Genomic DNA, 19,473 nt, shown 5'->3' with positions numbered 1-19,473 from the left:
AAGCGTGAACCGGCCGTAACACTGTTGTCGGACGTGTTCGTCGGAAACATTCACCCATACTTTCAATATACTGTTTTATTGATGACAAAAATTTGTATTAACAAAACTAACAGCATGAATCGTGGTTTCATTAAACACCTTGTCAGATATATTGTCTGTTCACCTGCAGACTGACTCCAAAATAATCATAATGTTTTTTCATTAGATCTAACCGGAGCAAAATGAAATACCAGCAAGCCATAAAAAGGATTTATGAAATTAATTTTCCCTCATTAGAAGAAGTGTTTTGAATAACTGAGTCGCTTTAAGAGGAAAAACATGTTGCAAAGCAGGACGGACTGCAGTGTCGGTGTTTTCCTGCAGAACTTAACAAGGTGAAAGAGGTCACAATTAAAAACATTTTTGGGGATTTACAAAAAGGAACTGGACCGCTGGGGTTCAGAGTCGCTCACTGTCTGTCCATGTAGCCGTGGACGGCCTTGTTAAACACCGCCAGGAAGAAATCGACATCTTCCTTGGTGATGCACATCGGGGGCTGAATGCGAAAGGTCTGAAGTGGAGAGAAAAACGAGATGAGAGGGGAGATTATAGACAGCCAGTGACACGCAGAACCAGTATAACACGCAGAACCAGGTCCAGTGCCTCATTATGTCAAAGGTCAAAGGAAATCAAGTTTTAAAGCAAAACTTTTGTGAAGTAAAATTAGTTGTGATAGGTGTTAAAATTGTAGAATTGGCTCGTAGTGTTTTGTTAACTGAAAATCTGTTGAAACCAAGGTTTAAAGCGAAAGAAGATTCTACTGATTTATTTACTGTTGCTTTGAGAATGAATCTGAGAGGTTTAATACAAAATCTTTCTTCTGTTCTTCAACGTTTTTGGTTCGAGATCATACGTGTATGTTTTAGCGTTTCCTGGCTGACGGATGTTTACGGAACAATTCATATTTTTCTTGCACAAGTTTTTGTGTCTGAGGTTGACTCGTCCACGGAGACGGTTCCAGATTCCAGACGGTGAGTTCCTTCAGTCTTTGTTCTTGTAAGAACAATAAATGAATTTGAGATGAATTTAAAAGAAAACGTTCTCCTGTTTTCCACACAGCTTTTCCCGACACCCACAGCAGAATAGCGGGACTCACGGGAGGTTGGTGAGAGAGATGAGGAACACTCTTCTCCCAAACACTGGTGTAGTGTTTAGTTGTAGTTTTATAAAGACAAAAAAAAAAAACATCCTTCATTACAACCTAACTAAGATCTTTTTGTCAAAAAAAATTAGTTTTATTCCATGAAATATTACTTTTTATACGAGCATTTTTATTTATTTAGCCCAAAATCAGCTCGTATCCTTCGACCCCGCCTCTGAATAAGGAAAAGTTATTCATATTAAGATTTGTTTTTTATTTTTTTCCACAAAACCATAAATGTGATCTTATATTATGATAGTTTTTCCTCTAAATATTTCAACTCATTCTTAAAAAAAGGTGAAAGTTTTTTTTATGCTACATGTTGTTGAAGCTGCAGGTGAGTGGTTACCTGTCCGTACACGCCTCCTTTCCCTACCAGGACTCCCATGTCCTTAATATCCTCAAAGATCTCACTCATTGCCGTCGTAGGCAGCGGATCTCTGCTGGCCTGTGGATGAAGGAGAAGAGATGAAAGGATGGATGAACCTTGACATGTTAAAGAGACTATATTCATTATATTATTATTATTATTATTATAATATTATTACCAGTTATTAATCAGTTCGATGTGTACTATGTGTGTACTATAGACTGGGTGATCTAAAATCTGAAATTTAAACAAACTGGATGAAGTTAAATATATATTTTTAAGTATGACAGGTATTTATTCACTCATTTGTCATGAAACTGTTAATTAAATAGACTGACTTTATTCAGTCAGGGTATTTGTTGTTTTGAGTATAATTCAAATCCTCTTTATTTGTGGTTTTTCACAGGTCATCAGTATCAGTTTTGCAGTATGAACTACTGATGCACAAGCATCAAATGACAATTTAAATGGTAGCTCTGAGCGTAAGCTTAATGTCTCAAGGTGAAAGTAAAGATAATTATGCAATTAAAAGTTTCAGAAAGCTGCTCCTGAAATTCCTGGTAACACAATTATGAGCACTCAGAGTTATTAAATATAACAAGCCACAAGGAAATTGTATTAGAAAAGAGGAAGAGGGGTCAAAATAAGACTAATCAGGGACACTTCAGGGTATCTGGCTGACGGTCAAAAGATAGATGCAACAAAACCAAACATTACGAGCTCCATCAACCCGATACTGCAGGACCATTGTGATATTTCAGTAGAAATTCCTGTTTCCTATTTAAATTCAATATCTGACTCTTCACAGAAGTAAAAAAAAAATGCATCAGAACTTCAGGCAGGAGAACTCGCGCTGCAGCTGAGTTTGTTCTGTTGACAATTACAGATGGTCGCTGCTGCTGCGGTTAATGGTTAACTGGGGCACTGCTGAACCATGTCCTCGAGAGGCACAGCGCCGACGCACACGTTGTACAAAGAACACGTGGTGAGGTGAGTGTCACTTCTGTTACAAACTCCATACCTTGTCTTTCACCATCTCCACACCGATCTGCAGGCCTTTTCCACGCACGTCGCCGACGATCTCGTACTTGTCTCTGAGTTTTGCCAGTTCGGTCATCAGATAGGTTCCCACGTGGAGGCTGTTCTGCTGCGTGCCGTCCTCTCTGATCGTCTGTCGAGGCAAAATGCGTTGAGTTATAATTATTGTATGTTATGTGGCATTTTGTTTACAATTTTACATTGTTTCATTTAATAATGTCATAGAAGGAATATGAACCCTAACCCTAACCCTGACTTTAACCTACTGACGACCTCCATTTCGGTGCCCACAGTGACATGTCCCCACAGATTGGTGTGTTTTACATTTTTGGTCCACAACAGGATATAAATACATGTACACACACACACACACACACACACACACACACACACACACACACACACACACACACACACACACACACACACACACACACACACACACACACACACACACACACACACACACACACACACACACACACACAGAGTTGTGTTTCAACCATTTCAAAGGACACCACATTGACTAACATTAATGTCCTGGAGACTCAATCTTCCCCCAACCATGCTGTAACTACTAATGTGTAACTCCAAAATACAATCTAAAACATAAACCAAAACCCAGTCTTTTTAATAAAATTGAATGATTTACATTACAGGGGGCTAAAATGAAAAAAAGCTCTGAAATCTGTAAACCGATTTATGTCCCCTGAACATGAATAATACAAATACACAAAAACAATGATTGCAGCAAGTTACTGACTGCAGGAATTTGTTCTCACTGTTGAGAGTTGAGTGTGTTGTTTGAAAGTAAAGACCACAGCAGCATCTAAACACAGGATGTCATTTACAGAGTAGATATTTATGCTGCACCACAAAATAAACATGCAAATTCCTCTCAGTTGATTCTCAGACATTATAAATGAGTTTTAAATCTGTGTGCTCGTGTGATTACGGATTTATGTAACATCTACAGAAATGATTCAAGACTGGATTATGATGAAATTAAAGTCTCCTGTGCAGCCCTGATGAAGAAAAACAAGATTAATTCTCACATCAAGCACCGATGAAGCAACAGTACAGGCCAAAGGATTTCCTCCGAAGGTGTTGAAGTGGAAGGCTTTCGCAAAGGAAGCGGCAATTTCTAAAAAAAACAACAACAACAACAACACACGAATGAACGAGCTCACTGCTGCCTCATTAAATCTACAGCCATGAATAGAATCTACTGAGACTACATGTATTACATATGACTTGTCAAAGTATCATTGGGTGTAGTGGTTTTTTTTTTAAGCTACGTTAAATGTATTCAACAGTATTTGTTTAGGGTTTAAATGAGTAATTATTGTGTATTAACTTGATATCAGGTCTGCAACATCGTATGAAAAAGAGGTAGAGATCTAATATACTGTACATGCAATTGAAGTGAGTGAAGTCATCACGGGGTCAACGTTTGGGCCGGGCACACTATAGTTCAGTGTAATTAAGCTATTGTGAATACACAAGCACATTTTTCAACGAGGGTTTTATGATCTCACCTGGTGTTGTAACAAGTGCTCCCATTGGGAATCCATTGCCGATGCCCTTCGCCATGGTGACCATATCAGGAATGACATCATGCCCTTGGAATCCCCAGAAGTGGCTTCCTGTTCGTCCAAATCCAGTCTGGACCTGCCCGGTGCAAAACACATTATTACACATTCATAATTTCTAGATATATGATACAAGCACTAGCTGGTGCTACAGCTCCATCATCGGTTGGCCTTGTTACAGTGTTTACCTCATTCAGTACTTTTTGTTCGAGCAAATCCTAACAAATGTATGTGTATCTATTAATGTGTGTCTAACCTCGTCAGCAATGCAGACTCCTCCTCGCTCTCTCACGAGCTTGTAAGCCTCCTTCAGGTAGTTTTTGGGGTACTGCACAGCTCCTCCCATCCCCTGGACAAACCGAACACATCCTCATGCTCCCAACCTCATAACACAATGCTGGATGTCATACTGAACATGGATAGCATGAGAACACAATATTTGAGTTAAAATCTCTTCATAAATTATTAAATCGAGGACATGAAATCCATTTAGTCAGCTCAATCCTCCACAGCCGAGAACAGTACCTGAATCGGCTCTCCAAAGAAAGCAGCAATTTGACTCGGGAGACTAGTTGCAAACGTCTCCTTGAGCTGTCCAATGTATTGCTCATTGGCCATGCAATGACCTGTGGGATCAAAGAAAAATTAAATTCAAATTCAAATTCAAGTTTATATTACCAAAATAATGCTTATCATTTCACAGGAACTAAGTACGGAGCAATTATTCCATATATTGTTTAATTCCAGCACCTCAGCGCTTCTTCTGACTGATTTCCAGGATTACAACTGATCTTACTGTTCAACCCTGATTCAACTTTACACACACTCGGCACATTGAAGACACTTTTACTAAAAAGACACAGACACTTTTGAACTGGTAGCAGAGATTTATATAGAAATATAAAGACAAAGTACTGTATGTGCTATAAATATCCAGTTTACCTTCGACCGCCTTACGCTCTCAAAGGTCAAGTATTCACAACACAAGCAGTTTGCAGTGCAAATCATTGCGTTTGTTTGTTGTAGGACTATCACAGAAGCCATCTAGGATTATAATGCTGAATCCCACAGACAGTGGTGTGTGTGTGTGTGTGTGTGTGTGTGTGTGTGTGTGTGTGTGTGTGTGTGTGTGTGTGTGTGTGTGTACCTTGGGCACAGCTACACTCTCTGATGGTCTGCACAGGAGAGTCCCTGCAGTGGCTTCCTCCCCACGGACCTCTGAACACATCAGGACACACGGCCTGTTTAATGAGCAGAAAGCATGTCAGCTGGGTCAGTCTGACATCCAAAGGTATTGAGAATTAACAAAGCACAAATAAATCTTCGTGATACCTTAAATAAGACCACAGCATCATTCCCCATGGCCAATGTGTAACTGTGTACAACAGGGCATTAAGATGCATGAAGTACTGAGGAAGGCTTATATTAACCTCCGTTGACTAAAGGACAACATGTCCTGCAGACTTCACCCCTCAGGTCTCCTTCACTTTTCATCGTTTAGTTGTCTTTCTGTGTCTTGATTGTCATTTGCTTATGTCTCTCTGTTTTATTGAGGGTTCCACGTTCATTTCCTGTTTTATTTTAATAACTCTCCTTTGTGTCTTCTTTCTATTTGTCTTTATTTCCCGTCCTCGCGTCTTTCCATCTGTGTCTGATTGTCTTTGCTCCCCTGATTGTTTCCAGCTGTGTTCAATTATCCCCCAGACCTCCTGTGTATAAAGTCTGCGTTCTCCCTGCCTCCTTTGTCAGACCGTCGTCATGGTTCCCTCCAAGCTGGTTGTCTTTGCGCTCCTTCCTATGTCCAGTAAGTTTAATGTTTGACCTGCGGTTTCCCCTTTCAGACTAACTTTTTGTGAGCTTCTGGACAACCTTTGTGTTTAACTTCTGAAATTGTGGGATTCAGTAATTCAGGATTGAGTCCAACTCATTGTTGTCGTGCATTTGGGTCCAACTGTAACCAATTATAAAAATGTGACTGCTGCATTGCAAATTTCAGCAGGTGATCATGTTACACATCAAGTTGTGTTTTCAAGTGCATCTGTATTGTCTTTATAGACGGAAGACCAAAGTTTGAAGAGTTTTAACAGCTGAAGCCGCAACCAGCATCTTTGCAGGATGACATTGCATCAGGTTAGTTCAACACATTTTACCTCATTAAAATGTATTATATTGTAATTGTAATGTATGTTTTAAGCTTTATTTGTACTTTCTCATGGAATTGGACTGCAGTGCATTAATGTCCACCTACAGTTGTGCATCCTGCACTTGTGGCGACGGGGTATTTATATGATGAGTTGGCCGTAAGACCCATCGTCTGTTGGGTCCCACCATGGTATGACCCTCTGGAAAGGAGAAAAAAAACATTTCAAATGGAGATGCAAGACACTGATATTGAATATTTTGTTTATAAATTGCAACACGTGTACCTGAAAGTGATGATGTCAAAGTTGCCTGTGTGAAGCCGAGCCATCAACATCGCCAGGTCATTGGCTTCGGAGCCGCTGTTGGTCAGATATATCACCTGAGCAAGGAAACAAACCAGCAGACATTTTAGTTACAGCTGACTTTTTTTTTTATCCAGACACTTGCCATTGCTCATGAAATCCGACAGCGCACCTTCAGAGGGTCTGGCAGGTGGGAGGCCAGTTTCTCACAATACTCGTGGAATGGGGAGTTCATGTAAATGTTGGTAGTATGCCACAGCTTCTGCAACTGGTTCGCTGCCGCTGCTGCAACTTTTCTGTGCACACAAATGTCAGGATAATGGACAAGAATTCAAACTTCGTAGCAGAATAAAACATATTTTCAAGGAATGACATGACAAAGGGAAAAAAAAAAAAGGACCTTACGGGTGGCAGTGGCCCACACTCACAGTAGCCACACCAGCAAAGAGATCCAGATATCGATTTCCATCCACATCCCACAGCCACTGCATGTATCCCTGGTGGATGTTCACTGGTCTCTTATAGTAAGTGATCTTCATGGTCACTGGGTTGCAGTTCGTCCTGCGGATCTCCATCATCCGCTCTTTTGACATTCCCTGAGTAGACAAAGAAGAGATGTTAGATAATAGGAGGAGGTTTTATGGGTGGTGTGTGTGTGTGTGTGTGTGTGTTAAAATGTCTTAACAATATAAACAATATTTCCATCCTGGTTTGTGGTCTTTAACATTAGAAACTTACTTCGAGCTCTGACTTAATTGTTCTTTATCCAGAACCAATGGAGTTCATGTTTTACTTTTGCATATCGACTTGCTGTTGAAAGGTACTTTATCATTTAACCGACTTTGCCTTATGGGCAACCATAAAATGTAGACCAGTAGTAAAAGGACAAAGTAGCACAAAAAAAAAACCAACAGCTCTTCATAGAGTGAGCAAGATGTTGCACAGAGAGCCTTTAATTACTTGCAGCTTATTAATGTTTGTGTACTTCAGATATTTCTGGAGTTAGATTTGGGGCAAAGTTACATGCAACACCTGCCAGCCTTTGTAAAACTTCATCATGACTAAGATGTACTACTAAAGCCGTTACAGAGGCCAGCAGTGCAACTCTATCTGGATGCCTCATCCGTCTCACCTTGTACTCCTCTGGTTGGACTTTGCACGGGGGCATCTCCGGGAGCTCCGCAGGACGGTATTTGAAACCTGATTTCTGACATTCTGCACCTGCAAAATTGTTTCATTTGAGATTCAGGAAGAGAGGTGAAGAATCCCAGCAGCCAACCAAACACTCACCATGATATTTCTATGACAGTATTTACAGTCTTTTTAGACCTCAAAATGCCAGTGAATTGAGATTCAATTCCTGAAAAAATAAATGTTGGCAAGTCAGAAATCTGAATCGCAGCCACTGAAACAATGTTTATTATGTAACTTCTATTTTGTTAATGTTTAATCGGATTGAAAGCTGGTTGATGGTTAATCACATTTACTACACATTGCGCCCAACAGGAAATACTCGCTTCCTGTTTCTCCAAGAATATTGATGGTTAGAAAATGTCAGTCAGAACTGGTCTAACTGGCAAGTGCACTTTTTATGAACCAATAAAATATCATGCAGGTGCTCTTTAATTTGAGCGCAGAAATGTCCAAATAACACATCCTCCAATAAACCCCTCATTTCAAATAATGACTAAGAATATTTTATATTTATACCAATGTGTGCAGAATTACCGAATATCTTTGCCAATTTATTTGATGCAGTAACTTTAATTATGTCACCATTTCTATTTGGAATAGGAGCTAATATGTGACGGTGCTATTGTTTTCAGTTACTTTAACGAATGCGTATCTCGGATGTGAGTTTTACAGACACAAACAGATTATCATGCTGTAAGGACTTTACGAGTGTTTACGAGACTTTAAGAGTCCTGAGATGACCTACGCTGCAGTGGAGGGATGTAACCGATTACATTTACTCAAGTACTGTACTTTACTTGAGTATTTCCATGTTATGCTTCTTTACAGGCTACTTCTACTCCACTAAATATAAGAGGCAGATATTTTACTTTTTACTCTATTGTCTGACAGATTTGGTTGGTAGTCCCTTTTAAGATTGCAGTTCTTTTTATCCAGTGAAATTTGTTAATTTGAGCTGAATGATTTTAAAACCATCTTGGATTTGCTGCATTTGTTTTTCTGAGCTTATTGACTTCTTTAGAGATAAGTATTTTTTTTACAGAACAGAAACAATACAAATATATGATGATCCTATAGAATATGATGCATTATTGTCGGTAAATCTAACCAACAGTAATTAAATTTGTTAAAATGACCACAACCTTAAATAACTAGAGCACTAAAATGCACAATATTGCAACAGAATTTATAATAATCCAAAACCATCATGTATAACTGTAAACAGGAGCATTTTCTGCATGTTTAGAAACATTTGGCAGATAATACATCATTTTACTTCAGTAAGGTTTTGAATGCAAGACTTCAACTTGCAGTTGAGTATTTTCACAGTGTGGCATTTGTACTATTTTACCTCCACCACTGTTATTTTGTGAATTTGCACTGTAGAAATAAAGCTAAATTGAATATAATTTTTTCTCAATTATATTATCTTGTTGTCAAGATACAGCTACAAGCTGATAAAATTCACTTGAACAATTAGTCACATGAATTTCTGCACATGCTACAATAAACATACAGGCTACTCAAAACACACATCATGTATAAGCATCAGCGGCAGATACATGACACACAAAGCATGTTTTTTGTTCGTCTCCATGGTAACTCACCACTTCCCAGATGAAATCTGGCCAAACTGGTTGAACAGCTAGACTGTCCTGTTAAAAGTGCACACCGGCCACTTAGGTAAGATACCACTTTATACATGGTGAGCAGGTACAGAGGGCCCGCTGTAACTCGTCTATCTTCACTGACTAACTCTCAGAAGCGTCTTCAGACTTCTTCTAGCAACTATGGGTGTGCAGTCTCCTGCCAATGGTGCCTTGATCCTACTGGTCAACCATGATTTTCCAGCAACGTCACACAGATAAATATAAGGATGGGTGGCCTCCTGCCAATGGTACCTTGATCCTACTAATCCGCCATGACCTCCCTGCAACATCACACATAAATATGTAACCAGTGGAAATCGGTTAATGGATTTCAGATAGTTGGTTTGTTCTGGTTCTTGCCTGTTGGAGAAGACGACGGCCTTATTTTTTAGGTAAGTGGGAGTTTGATGTATAATGTCTTTTCCTCCTGGAATGAGAAAAACAAGCAGCTACTCTCATGACCTGAGCAGCTGGTTGTCAAAGCAGCTGCAGCTGAGAGGTGGAGCCAGCAGGGTGTCCTACAGTCCTCCATCTCCTTCTGGGAAGCCTTAAACTCCTTATTTTATTTTTCATTCCAAAGCAACATTTTGCAAATGTTTTTTATTTTTTTTACCTTCACGACTTCAAATTCATTTTGATGGTACACCGACTTATAAAAGGGAGAATGGCCCTCCACCATAAACTCTCCTCGGTAGTCTGGATCTGGGGAACCACTAAGAGCTGCTGATCCAATGACCTGAGCAAGCGACGTGGGTTACAGACGGTCAGATAGACAAGACCGGGCTGAGACGTTAAAGCACTTTCATACGCCGACAATACAGGTTTAACATTGATCCCAAACTGAACCGGTTGTTAATGTATGGATACATTGAACAGGATGGGTGAAAGCCGGGACATTTGTCCCCGACACATTCCAACATACAAAGAATTACAATAGTCCAATCTCGATTTTTAGCCCTGTCGCACTCATCACGTGTGCTGAGTGGAACAATTTTATATGGTATCAAAATGTTCACCATCGTAATCACATTTGCAGGCGTGTCTGTGAACAGTCATAGTTCGTGCACATGAATGTTTGCAATTAAAAGAATTCCATATTGTCTCGGGGTTTTTTTCTCCAGAAAATCAGCTTTTTATTATTACGTGAAAATTGTATACATCTCCTGTTATCTCTGTAAGACAAACTTTTAAACAGATAACGAAGCTCTTTTTTTTTTTTTTTCAGGAGAAAACAGCTTTGTTATCGACATGGTTAAAGTGTGATTTACGAGATTAATAACTGTGGCCAGTCTTGGTTTCATCAAGCTCAAAGACACTTTATTACCATACTGATATCTGTACCAGCAACAAAGCATGCCGTCACAATTTGTACAGATTCAGTAGATCCAAAAGAACTTGGTGAACTTCCAGTCTGTTGTACCAAGGAAACTGTACAAAGTGTATGAAGTCTTTGTAATTATGATATAGTGAACCGTTTTAAAAAAACTTCTCTTTTGGCAATGCAAAGACAATAATAGTTAGACTTGATTATTAATACTGAAATGTTCACATTTTGAATGATGTAATTCACTGGTGAGCTCATATTTCCCCATTTGACCTTTACATTGAGCAATCCGTCAAACTTTAATCTGGCTCTCATCTTTTTTCCATGTAGTTGTGGAGCGACTTGTTGAAAATAGCCAAGAAGAAATCTGCATCTTCCATTGTGATGCACATGGGAGGTTTGATGCGGAAGGTCTTCAATGGTGAAAAAAGAAAAACAACAGGAGAGTTCATGGAGCACTAAAGATACCAGAGCAGCTTATAATCAGGTAAACTGCTTTATTCTGTCACATACTGATGTTAACACAGGCACTACTATTACTCTATAAATGACTGTTTATAGTAATGTAGACCATAAAAATGTTAAAGGTGATAAAAACAACTGGTGAGTGTTTCTTGGGGTGATCGATATGTCCTGGATTCAGTTTGTGGTTCTTGAAATAGTTCATTTATATCTTTATGAAAAAGGTGCTGTGATGACAAATGTTAAAAGAACATTAAATTTAAGAAAAATACAGAGGAAAAGTTTATATACAGTAATTTCAATGGACTGTAGACATGAATGCATCTTGACTGTGTAGTGGTTCGTGTCACAAAACATATGCCCGTTATTAATTGTTTTGTTCTCGGATAATAATCCCTACGCAGCTAAAACATAAAACACCTGCAGTACTTTACTGTTTAAAGCCAATAAGTGAAGCTTGCTGGCTTCACACCAGAACGGTCCTTTCAGGGTGTCACATGATGAGCGGCGCTGGAGGCAAAATGACCTAAGATGGTCTTTCTGAAAGGCTACAGCAGCTCAACCAAATAATCACAAAGTAATGAGTAAAGTTTCCATATTTAAATGTATGAATCTTAAGGCCAATAACAAAAACAGCAGTGGTGACGAAAACAACTAGCTTTGTGATCCTAGACCGGGAAAAAGTGAGGTGAGTGCTGTTACCTGTCCGTAGAGTCCTCCTTTCCCTATCAGGACTCCCATATCCTTGACATCCTCGAAGATCTCACTCATTGCCTCAGGAGGCAGCGGATCTCTGCTGGCCTGTTGATGACAGAAAAGATGGATGTGGCTGGATGATACCGTAACCATAGTAATACACTGTAACACTGACAAAATACTGTAATTACCTGATTGTGGCTGACCTCTAATTGCGAGCTGGCATGAGCGGCTATTTGTGCAAATACTGACATGGCCAACTTGAACATATGATTTCCATTATTAGACACTCACAGCTACAATTTCCAGGCTCATTATATCAAATGGCTAAAAAGGAGTCGAAAACAGTATCCTAGAGGGGTAACTAGTCTCTGCTCATAGATGATCAATATATTATTTTAACTGTAATTTAAAACACAAAAACCTTTTTCACATAAAATGTGTCGTGGTGAGATGCACCATTTCCCCTCAGTCAATTTATCATGAGTGGTATTTTCTAAGATATGTGACAGAAAAGATGCAAAGAATACTAAAAGAAGAAAAAAACAAAATAATTTCTAATTGTTTAATTGTGAAGGACATTAATGCACTTACTTAAAGGAGGTGCACAAGTTAAAATCCTTCTTTCACTTTTATCAACATTACGTGGTCGGGTCTTTTTGGCCTACTGAATGCCATACGTTTTCAAATCCAGTAGGTGGCAGTAGAGTTCAATCGTGAAAAAACATAGGCCATTCGAGAAATTCAATGACTCACAATCCACATTCCTGGATACCAATGATTAAACTTAATACAGCAAAAAGTCTTCATGAAGCACCAGACGCGTGCTGGGAAAGAAATTGAGCTCTGGACTTTTCTGCTGGGAAACAAACGCCTGTTACGCTTGACAGAATGAAAGTGATGGTACAAATTGATTTTTTTACTGCCTGCCAGCTCGCTGCTGTCCGTTGGGATTTGTCCCAGTGTTCCTGATGGCTACACCACCGTGTCGCACTTGGAGGCAGTAGTTTCATAACGGCCCCTGGAACCAGCACAATTGTAAAATCTGCCACAATTGTAAAAATATCCCGACAATTATAGTGGTTGCGGTTGTAGATTTGCATATAATAGAGTGGACTACTGACATAGTACTCTCCACGTGCCTGTTTAATTTTGATCAGAATTTTTCAAACATTAAAAACTAATCAGAATTTAAACTTCAGGAGAACTCGCGCTGCAGCTGAGTTTGTTCTGTTGACAATTACAGATGGTCGCTGCTGCTGCGGTTAATGGTTAACTGGGGCACTGCTGAACCATGTCCTCGAGAGGCACAGCGCCGACGCACACGTTGTACAAAGAACACGTGGTGAGGTGAGTGTCACTTCTGTTACAAACTCCATACCTTGTCTTTCACCATCTCCACACCGATCTGCAGGCCTTTTCCACGCACGTCGCCGACAATCTCGTACTTGTCTCTGAGTTTTGCCAGTTCGGTCATCAGATAGGTTCCCACGTGGAGGCTGTTCTGCTGCGTGCCGTCCTCTCTGATCGTCTGTCGAGGCAAAATGCGTTGAGTTATAATTTAAGAGTGCTTTTGTGATTATGAACTTAACTGTTTTTTATTAGCACTGTGACGTAATTATAATTTTAATCTATAAATAATTGAGCTCCCTTGTGGGGCTGATGTGGAAAAGGATGACGAGTTCTTACATCAAGCACCGACGAAGCAATGGCACAAGCCACGGGGTTTCCTCCGAAGGTGTTGAAGTGAACCCCCTTCGCGAATGAGGCTGCAATCTCTGGAAAACACAAACACACCAGCTACCACCTCCAACTGCTGCAGATTCAAAGGAAATCCCTCAAAACATAGTTCAAAATACATGTCTTAAAAAACGATTCGTGTTTTCATGTTGCTCTGAAAAAGGATTTCAGGATGATATCGAAAAGATAACAAAGAACTACTGGGAGCTTTATGTTATGTATAACAGGGAGCTATATATATGTTTATGGTAATCAACACATCAGGTTAGCTTGAGCATACAGAAAAGAAGGTAGACGGCTATATCAGGTGAGGGTCAAGTCAACTGATCCTGTCAGACTGTGTTATAATCCAGGAACATTGTTGATCTCAGTCTAAGTCTCACCGGTCTCCAGCAGTGTCGTGCGAATGGGAGTGGTACGAGAAACCTTCTAATGGCCGTATGACCTGCTCACTTTCACATTATAATCCATTCACATCGTAAATATTCAAAAGTGCAACCATGATGTTCCGTCTCCATCTTCCACCTTCAGCAGAAAGCACGGATGACGTGGCGAGTCGTTAACTACCCACATAAAAAAGTATAATGTTTTATCTTCCTAAAATCTTGTTGCTTTCAGCTTTTGTTGGAATGAATCCAAATTCTCAGCTCACAAAATAAAGCTGTATGATTCACTACCACCTGGAAAACTGGACATCTCTAGCCATGCCAATTTAATAGTGAAAATAATATAAAACAATACACTACGCACGCTCTTTATAACTAATTATTTGTGAATACACGAGCGTTTTATGTCTCTAAGTAAAGAGGTAGAGATCTAATATACTGTATATGCAAATGAAGTGAGTGAAGTCATCACGGGGTCAACGTTTGGGCCGGGCACACTATAGTTCAGTGTAATTAAGCTATTGTGAATACACAAGCACATTTTTCAACGAGGGTTTTATGATCTCACCTGGTGTTGTAACAAGTGCTCCCATTGGGAATCCATTGCCGATGCCCTTCGCCATGGTGACCATATCAGGAATGACGTCATGACCTTGGAATCCCCAGAAGTGGCTTCCTGTTCGTCCAAATCCAGTCTGGACCTGCCCGGTGCAAAACAAACAGGCAAATGTATTTACAGTTTATTCACAGTCTTTTCTCTCAGGCGTAATATCCCAACATTGTCATGGAGTTATCAGCCCACATGTAGAAATCCGTATGTCAAAATGATCAAATCTGTCAAGATAAGTAGTCAGCTGACTCCACTCAAACATCAACTTGCTGTCAGATGAGCAGTAGGTGTTCAACTTTTAATTAAAAAAAAAAAAAAAAAAGCTTCTTTGATGAATATTGTGTTATTAACAATGGTTTAAATGACGACATGTATTGTAGAAGGAGTTGCTCACAGCACAACCACAGAAAATTATCATTTTGTGTTTAAGCATGTTTCCGCTCAAGGATTTTGTTACATTAAGTTACAACAGGTTTTAATTACTTTTTGTAGGAATCAAGCAAATTTAAATTGTAAATAGGAAATTGATCTAAAAATACATACAAATCTAAAAATATGTGTCTAACCTCATCGGCAATGCAGACTCCTCCTCTCTCTCTTACAAGCTTGTAAGCCTCCTTCAGGTAGTTTTTAGGATACTGAACAGCTCCTCCGACTCCCTTTATAAACAAGACACATTCACATCTTAATTAACACAAACCGCCGTCAACAGAAATCAACAGATCAGAAACAGACATGGAGTAACATAATTACATGTTGATTGTTGGAGAACATTTATTTTAATCCTCCCCAGAAGAATAAAGTACCTGAATAGGTTCCCCAAAGAAAGCAGCAATTCTACTTGGGACACTCGTAGCAAATGTTTCTTTGAGCTGTCCGATGTAGTGTTCATTTGCTATGCAATGACCTGTAGGATCAATGAAAGAAACGTCCTGTAGGTCAAACTAATACAGACATTAGTATATGCACACAATTGGAAACTTCTAAGTATTCAGTATATTGATTACCATTCTTCCATAACACTTATGAGAATGTTCTCACATCATCGTTAGTAAAGTTAAAGCTTATCAAAGCACACATTTTTGACTGTTTTCATGAGATATGTTTGTGATAATTGAAAGCTGACTGATGTTGATATCATATCATGTAAAAATGCTAACATACTGAGCATTTACAGGTAGACTCAGGCATAAAGTACTATAAAACAAACATCCCCCAAAGAGTTGGAAGGTTAAAAAAAGTAAATGATCAACAGTAGACTTTGAACTTCATACAGATAATTCAACACTTCTTTTGCCTCATTTTCAGGGTTTTTACTGAGCTGCTTTACTGTCACGACTTGAAAGAAATACAATTATTGGATTGCGACTCTACGTAAATACTGCAAAATTTAACAGCATGTAATTTAGCTAAGATTTACATGTTTTTAATATATATTATAGAGAGCTGTACAAAAACATAAAACTGAGCAAACACTTTAAAATATTTTTTCAGCTTGGATAAAGACAAATCACTCTCAAAGATCAAATATTCAAACTAACAAGCCATTGTTTGATCTCAGACTACTGTGGGCGTTTTTACTGCTTCTGAGAACAGTGTGAATGTGTTATGGCTCCATGTGTTTGTGTACCTTGGGCACAGCTACACTCTCTGATGGTCTGCACAGGAGAGTCCCTGCAGTGACTTCCTCCCCACAGACCTCTGAACACATCAGGACACATGGTCTGTTTATTGGGCAGAAACCAATTACGCAGGGTGAGTCTGACAGCAGATGTCAAGCTTCGATGTGTATTGATTCAATGAAAAAAAAAAATTCCCATTTCAGTCGCACCACAGCTTCTCTATTTTTTTTTCTTTATAAGTTTATCATACATCGGCCCATTTTTTCACATTCATTATCGTAAAAAGTATAATATGCAGGGCAAAAAAAATACACTTTTCTTGCATTGTCATACATACGTTTGTGCAACCTAAACCGTTGGCTACGGGGTATTTATAGGCTGCGTTGGATGTAAGACCCATAGTCTGTGGGCTGCCACCGTGATACGATCCTCTGGAAGACAAAAATAAATCAGAAACTTCATGGACATTTTAGATAACAGAGAACTTTATGTAGTAAACAAGCAAGCATAACAGACATATGTAGATATAAGAAAAATAAAATATGAATCACCAACATGTATGCTTCTCCTGCCTATGCATCATAAAATCCGTCCTAATAGAATTAAGAAATAAAAGGGGGAAAAAGACGAACTGCCACAAAACCAATAAATATCTATTACCAGGTTGAACAGAAAAGAAAAAGTTGAACCTGAAAGTGATGATGTCAAAGTTGCCTGTGTGAAGCCGAGCCATCAACATCGCCAAGTCATTGGCTTCTGAGCCGCTGTTGGTCAGATATATCACCTGAGCAGAAACGGCAGACCTTTTTTTTAAATTACAGCCAACATATCAGTCCAGGCTCCTGTCCTCAAGTGATCAGAGTAAAAGTACACCGTCATACCTTAAGAGGGTCGGGGAAGTAGGAAGCTAGTTTTTCACAATACTCTTGGAGAGCCGGATAGACGTAGATGCTAGTTGTGTGCCACAGTTTTCTCAGCTGCTGCTCTGCGGCCGCTGTCACTTTCCTGTGAACATACATATCAGAAGTTGGATCTAATGACACTGATCGGGTGTTTTTGTACAACGTGTACGTCAGAATAATGACAAAAACAAAAGGACCTTACGGGTGGCAGTGGCCCACACTGACAGTAGCCACACCTGCAAAGAGATCCAGATATCGCCTCCCGTCCACGTCCCACAGCCACTGCATGTATCCCTGGTGGATAAACACTGGCTTCTTATAATAAGTAACCTTCATGGTCATGGGGTTGCAGTTCTTCCTGCGGATCTCCATCATCCGCTCTTTCGACATTCCCTGGACAGAAACAAGAATTAAAAAGTTAGACTATAGGATTATCTCTTTGTTTTTGCTTTGCAAAGCACTCGGCATTGTGGATTCATCAGTGCAACTTGTGTAAATGTGAAAATGCAGCTGTAAAGAAAATTAAATTTACCATCATATTTGTATTTACTTGGTAAAACACAACAAAAATATATAAACACTGTATGCTCTTACCTTGTATTCCTCTGGACGGAAAGTGCACGGGGGCATTTCTGGCAGGTCCGTGGGAGGGCATTTGATGGCTGATTTCTGACATAATGCACCTGTGAAATATTTGTGGTTGCAGTTCAAATAGAGATTTGAAGAAGTCAGTAATTCACTGAGGAACTCCATCGGCTCGCTGTGTTACTTGGCCGAGGCTAATCAAAGCTTAGTGGGACTTTTCTGTCACGTTTGGTCGTCATTTGTGCAACAGCCTGCCAGTGACATACTACCCAGAGGTCTTACTCCTGTCATCTTTCTTATCAACAGAGAAGACACACATCAGATGTTAAAATGACTCCTAAAAAGACATTTCTAATTAGTATGTAAACAGACTAAAACCTGACAGACGTTCTAACCAAATGAGGTTCACCTTGACCTCCCATTGTGCAACACAGGTGTCCACGGTAAGCCATTGCAGTTAACCAACACGCAAGTAAGACTTCCTCGAAGGGGCATTAAGCATTCATTAATACACATATGCTTCCCTACAAGTCAAAATGTCAAAGTCAGATCAAAACAAAAATTCATATTTTATTGTAACCCAGAAAAACATTGAATGGGAGTGCCGTTACTGTGAAGATAAAAAAATAGCACCTGCTGTCTATCTTCCAGTTAAATAGTTGTGTTTCAGATAAGGTGACATAATATGACTAAAAGTATTGCACTTACTAGTTGTTTTTTTAACATTGTGTGCTGCATTTTAAATGGACTTCAATCACATATTTTTAGGTCAACTTGCTTTCTACTTTTAGTTTATTCAACAGAGACTTGTGTTTTTGTTATTTAGTTTACTCTGATTGATATAAATGGTATGACCAAAATAATAGAAACATCTGTCAGTACTTTGACTCAAAAGTTTGCACAAACTTAATAAATGTATGCAGAACTGCATCAGGCTGCATTGGTATTTACTAGATAAACTGGCCACTGAGTGTCATGTTTTTCTCTTAATAACGTAATTGTTTAACTAACACCATATTATATGTATTACATAATATAGTAAAACATAAAGTATGGCGTTAACAGTAGATATAAGTGAATTTATTTATGTTAATTCGGGCTTAAACTGGGAAACTGTTCCACTAACGCAAGTTACGCAACATTTAAAATCAGTCGAGATTTACGAGTTTGAACAATTAAAGCTTATTAACTGAAGCTAATAAAACAGCTGTGCCACTTCTACGTTACTTTAACGTGACAAAACACACAGAGGCGGATTTAAACGTGCTCCCTGTCGGGCCTGTAAAGGCTCAACCACTACCAACTGGTTTGCTCTGGACTTCGCTCGTCTCCGTGGTAACTCACCACTTGCCCCATGGAAGGTGGCCAGGCTGGGCCGAGAGCAGAACCGTCCCGTTAAAACGGCCCAACGGCCACCGAGGCAGGATACAACTTTATACATGATCAGCGGGCACCGAGGGGGAACGTAGCAGTCCCGCTTCTCACCGTTCTGACGCCGAGCAGCGGCGGCGGGAGACGTTTTCCTTCCATAAAGTGTGCGTAATGGGCGGTGACCGTCAGCGCGCGGCTGATCCTGATCGACCCAAAGGCCCACCGTCCGCCCGCCTCACCTTCTACTACGTCACCGGATGCTCGTGCAGTAATTACAATAATATCATGGCACTAATACATTAGAATAA

General features: G+C 39.6%; 2 protein-coding genes across 2 annotated transcripts; both read right to left on the bottom strand.

Moving 5' to 3' along the window:
* Positions 1 to 12: 12 nt before the first annotated feature.
* On the bottom strand, positions 13 to 12,042 carry LOC138628019 (alanine--glyoxylate aminotransferase 2, mitochondrial-like). The gene is made up of 14 exons (XM_069710745.1): positions 11,956 to 12,042; positions 7,757 to 7,845; positions 7,030 to 7,220; positions 6,797 to 6,920; positions 6,607 to 6,701; positions 6,429 to 6,522; positions 5,328 to 5,421; positions 4,706 to 4,806; positions 4,437 to 4,529; positions 4,127 to 4,259; positions 3,644 to 3,732; positions 2,572 to 2,721; positions 1,530 to 1,628; positions 13 to 550 (listed from the first exon to the last, which is right to left on the bottom strand). The coding sequence occupies exons 2-14, from the start codon at positions 7,790 to 7,792 to the stop codon at positions 449 to 451; spliced, it is 1,401 nt and encodes a 466-aa protein (XP_069566846.1). The 5' UTR covers positions 7,793 to 7,845; positions 11,956 to 12,042; the 3' UTR covers positions 13 to 448.
* On the bottom strand, positions 10,253 to 19,413 carry LOC138628018 (alanine--glyoxylate aminotransferase 2, mitochondrial-like). The gene is made up of 14 exons (XM_069710744.1): positions 19,139 to 19,413; positions 17,804 to 17,892; positions 17,412 to 17,602; positions 17,189 to 17,312; positions 16,997 to 17,091; positions 16,645 to 16,738; positions 16,316 to 16,409; positions 15,492 to 15,592; positions 15,252 to 15,344; positions 14,644 to 14,776; positions 13,639 to 13,727; positions 13,331 to 13,480; positions 11,956 to 12,054; positions 10,253 to 11,204 (listed from the first exon to the last, which is right to left on the bottom strand). The coding sequence occupies exons 1-14, from the start codon at positions 19,233 to 19,235 to the stop codon at positions 11,103 to 11,105; spliced, it is 1,551 nt and encodes a 516-aa protein (XP_069566845.1). The 5' UTR covers positions 19,236 to 19,413; the 3' UTR covers positions 10,253 to 11,102.
* Between the last annotated feature and the right edge of the window lie 60 nt (positions 19,414 to 19,473).

The sequence above is a fragment of the Brachyistius frenatus genome, unplaced genomic scaffold (assembly GCF_029030835.1).
Source record: "Brachyistius frenatus isolate BFR_SWC_R1_liver_20210118 unplaced genomic scaffold, ASM2903083v1 Contig_94, whole genome shotgun sequence".
Classification (NCBI taxonomy): Eukaryota; Metazoa; Chordata; class Actinopteri; family Embiotocidae; genus Brachyistius; species Brachyistius frenatus.
This window is presented reverse-complemented; position numbering and strand designations above follow the sequence as displayed.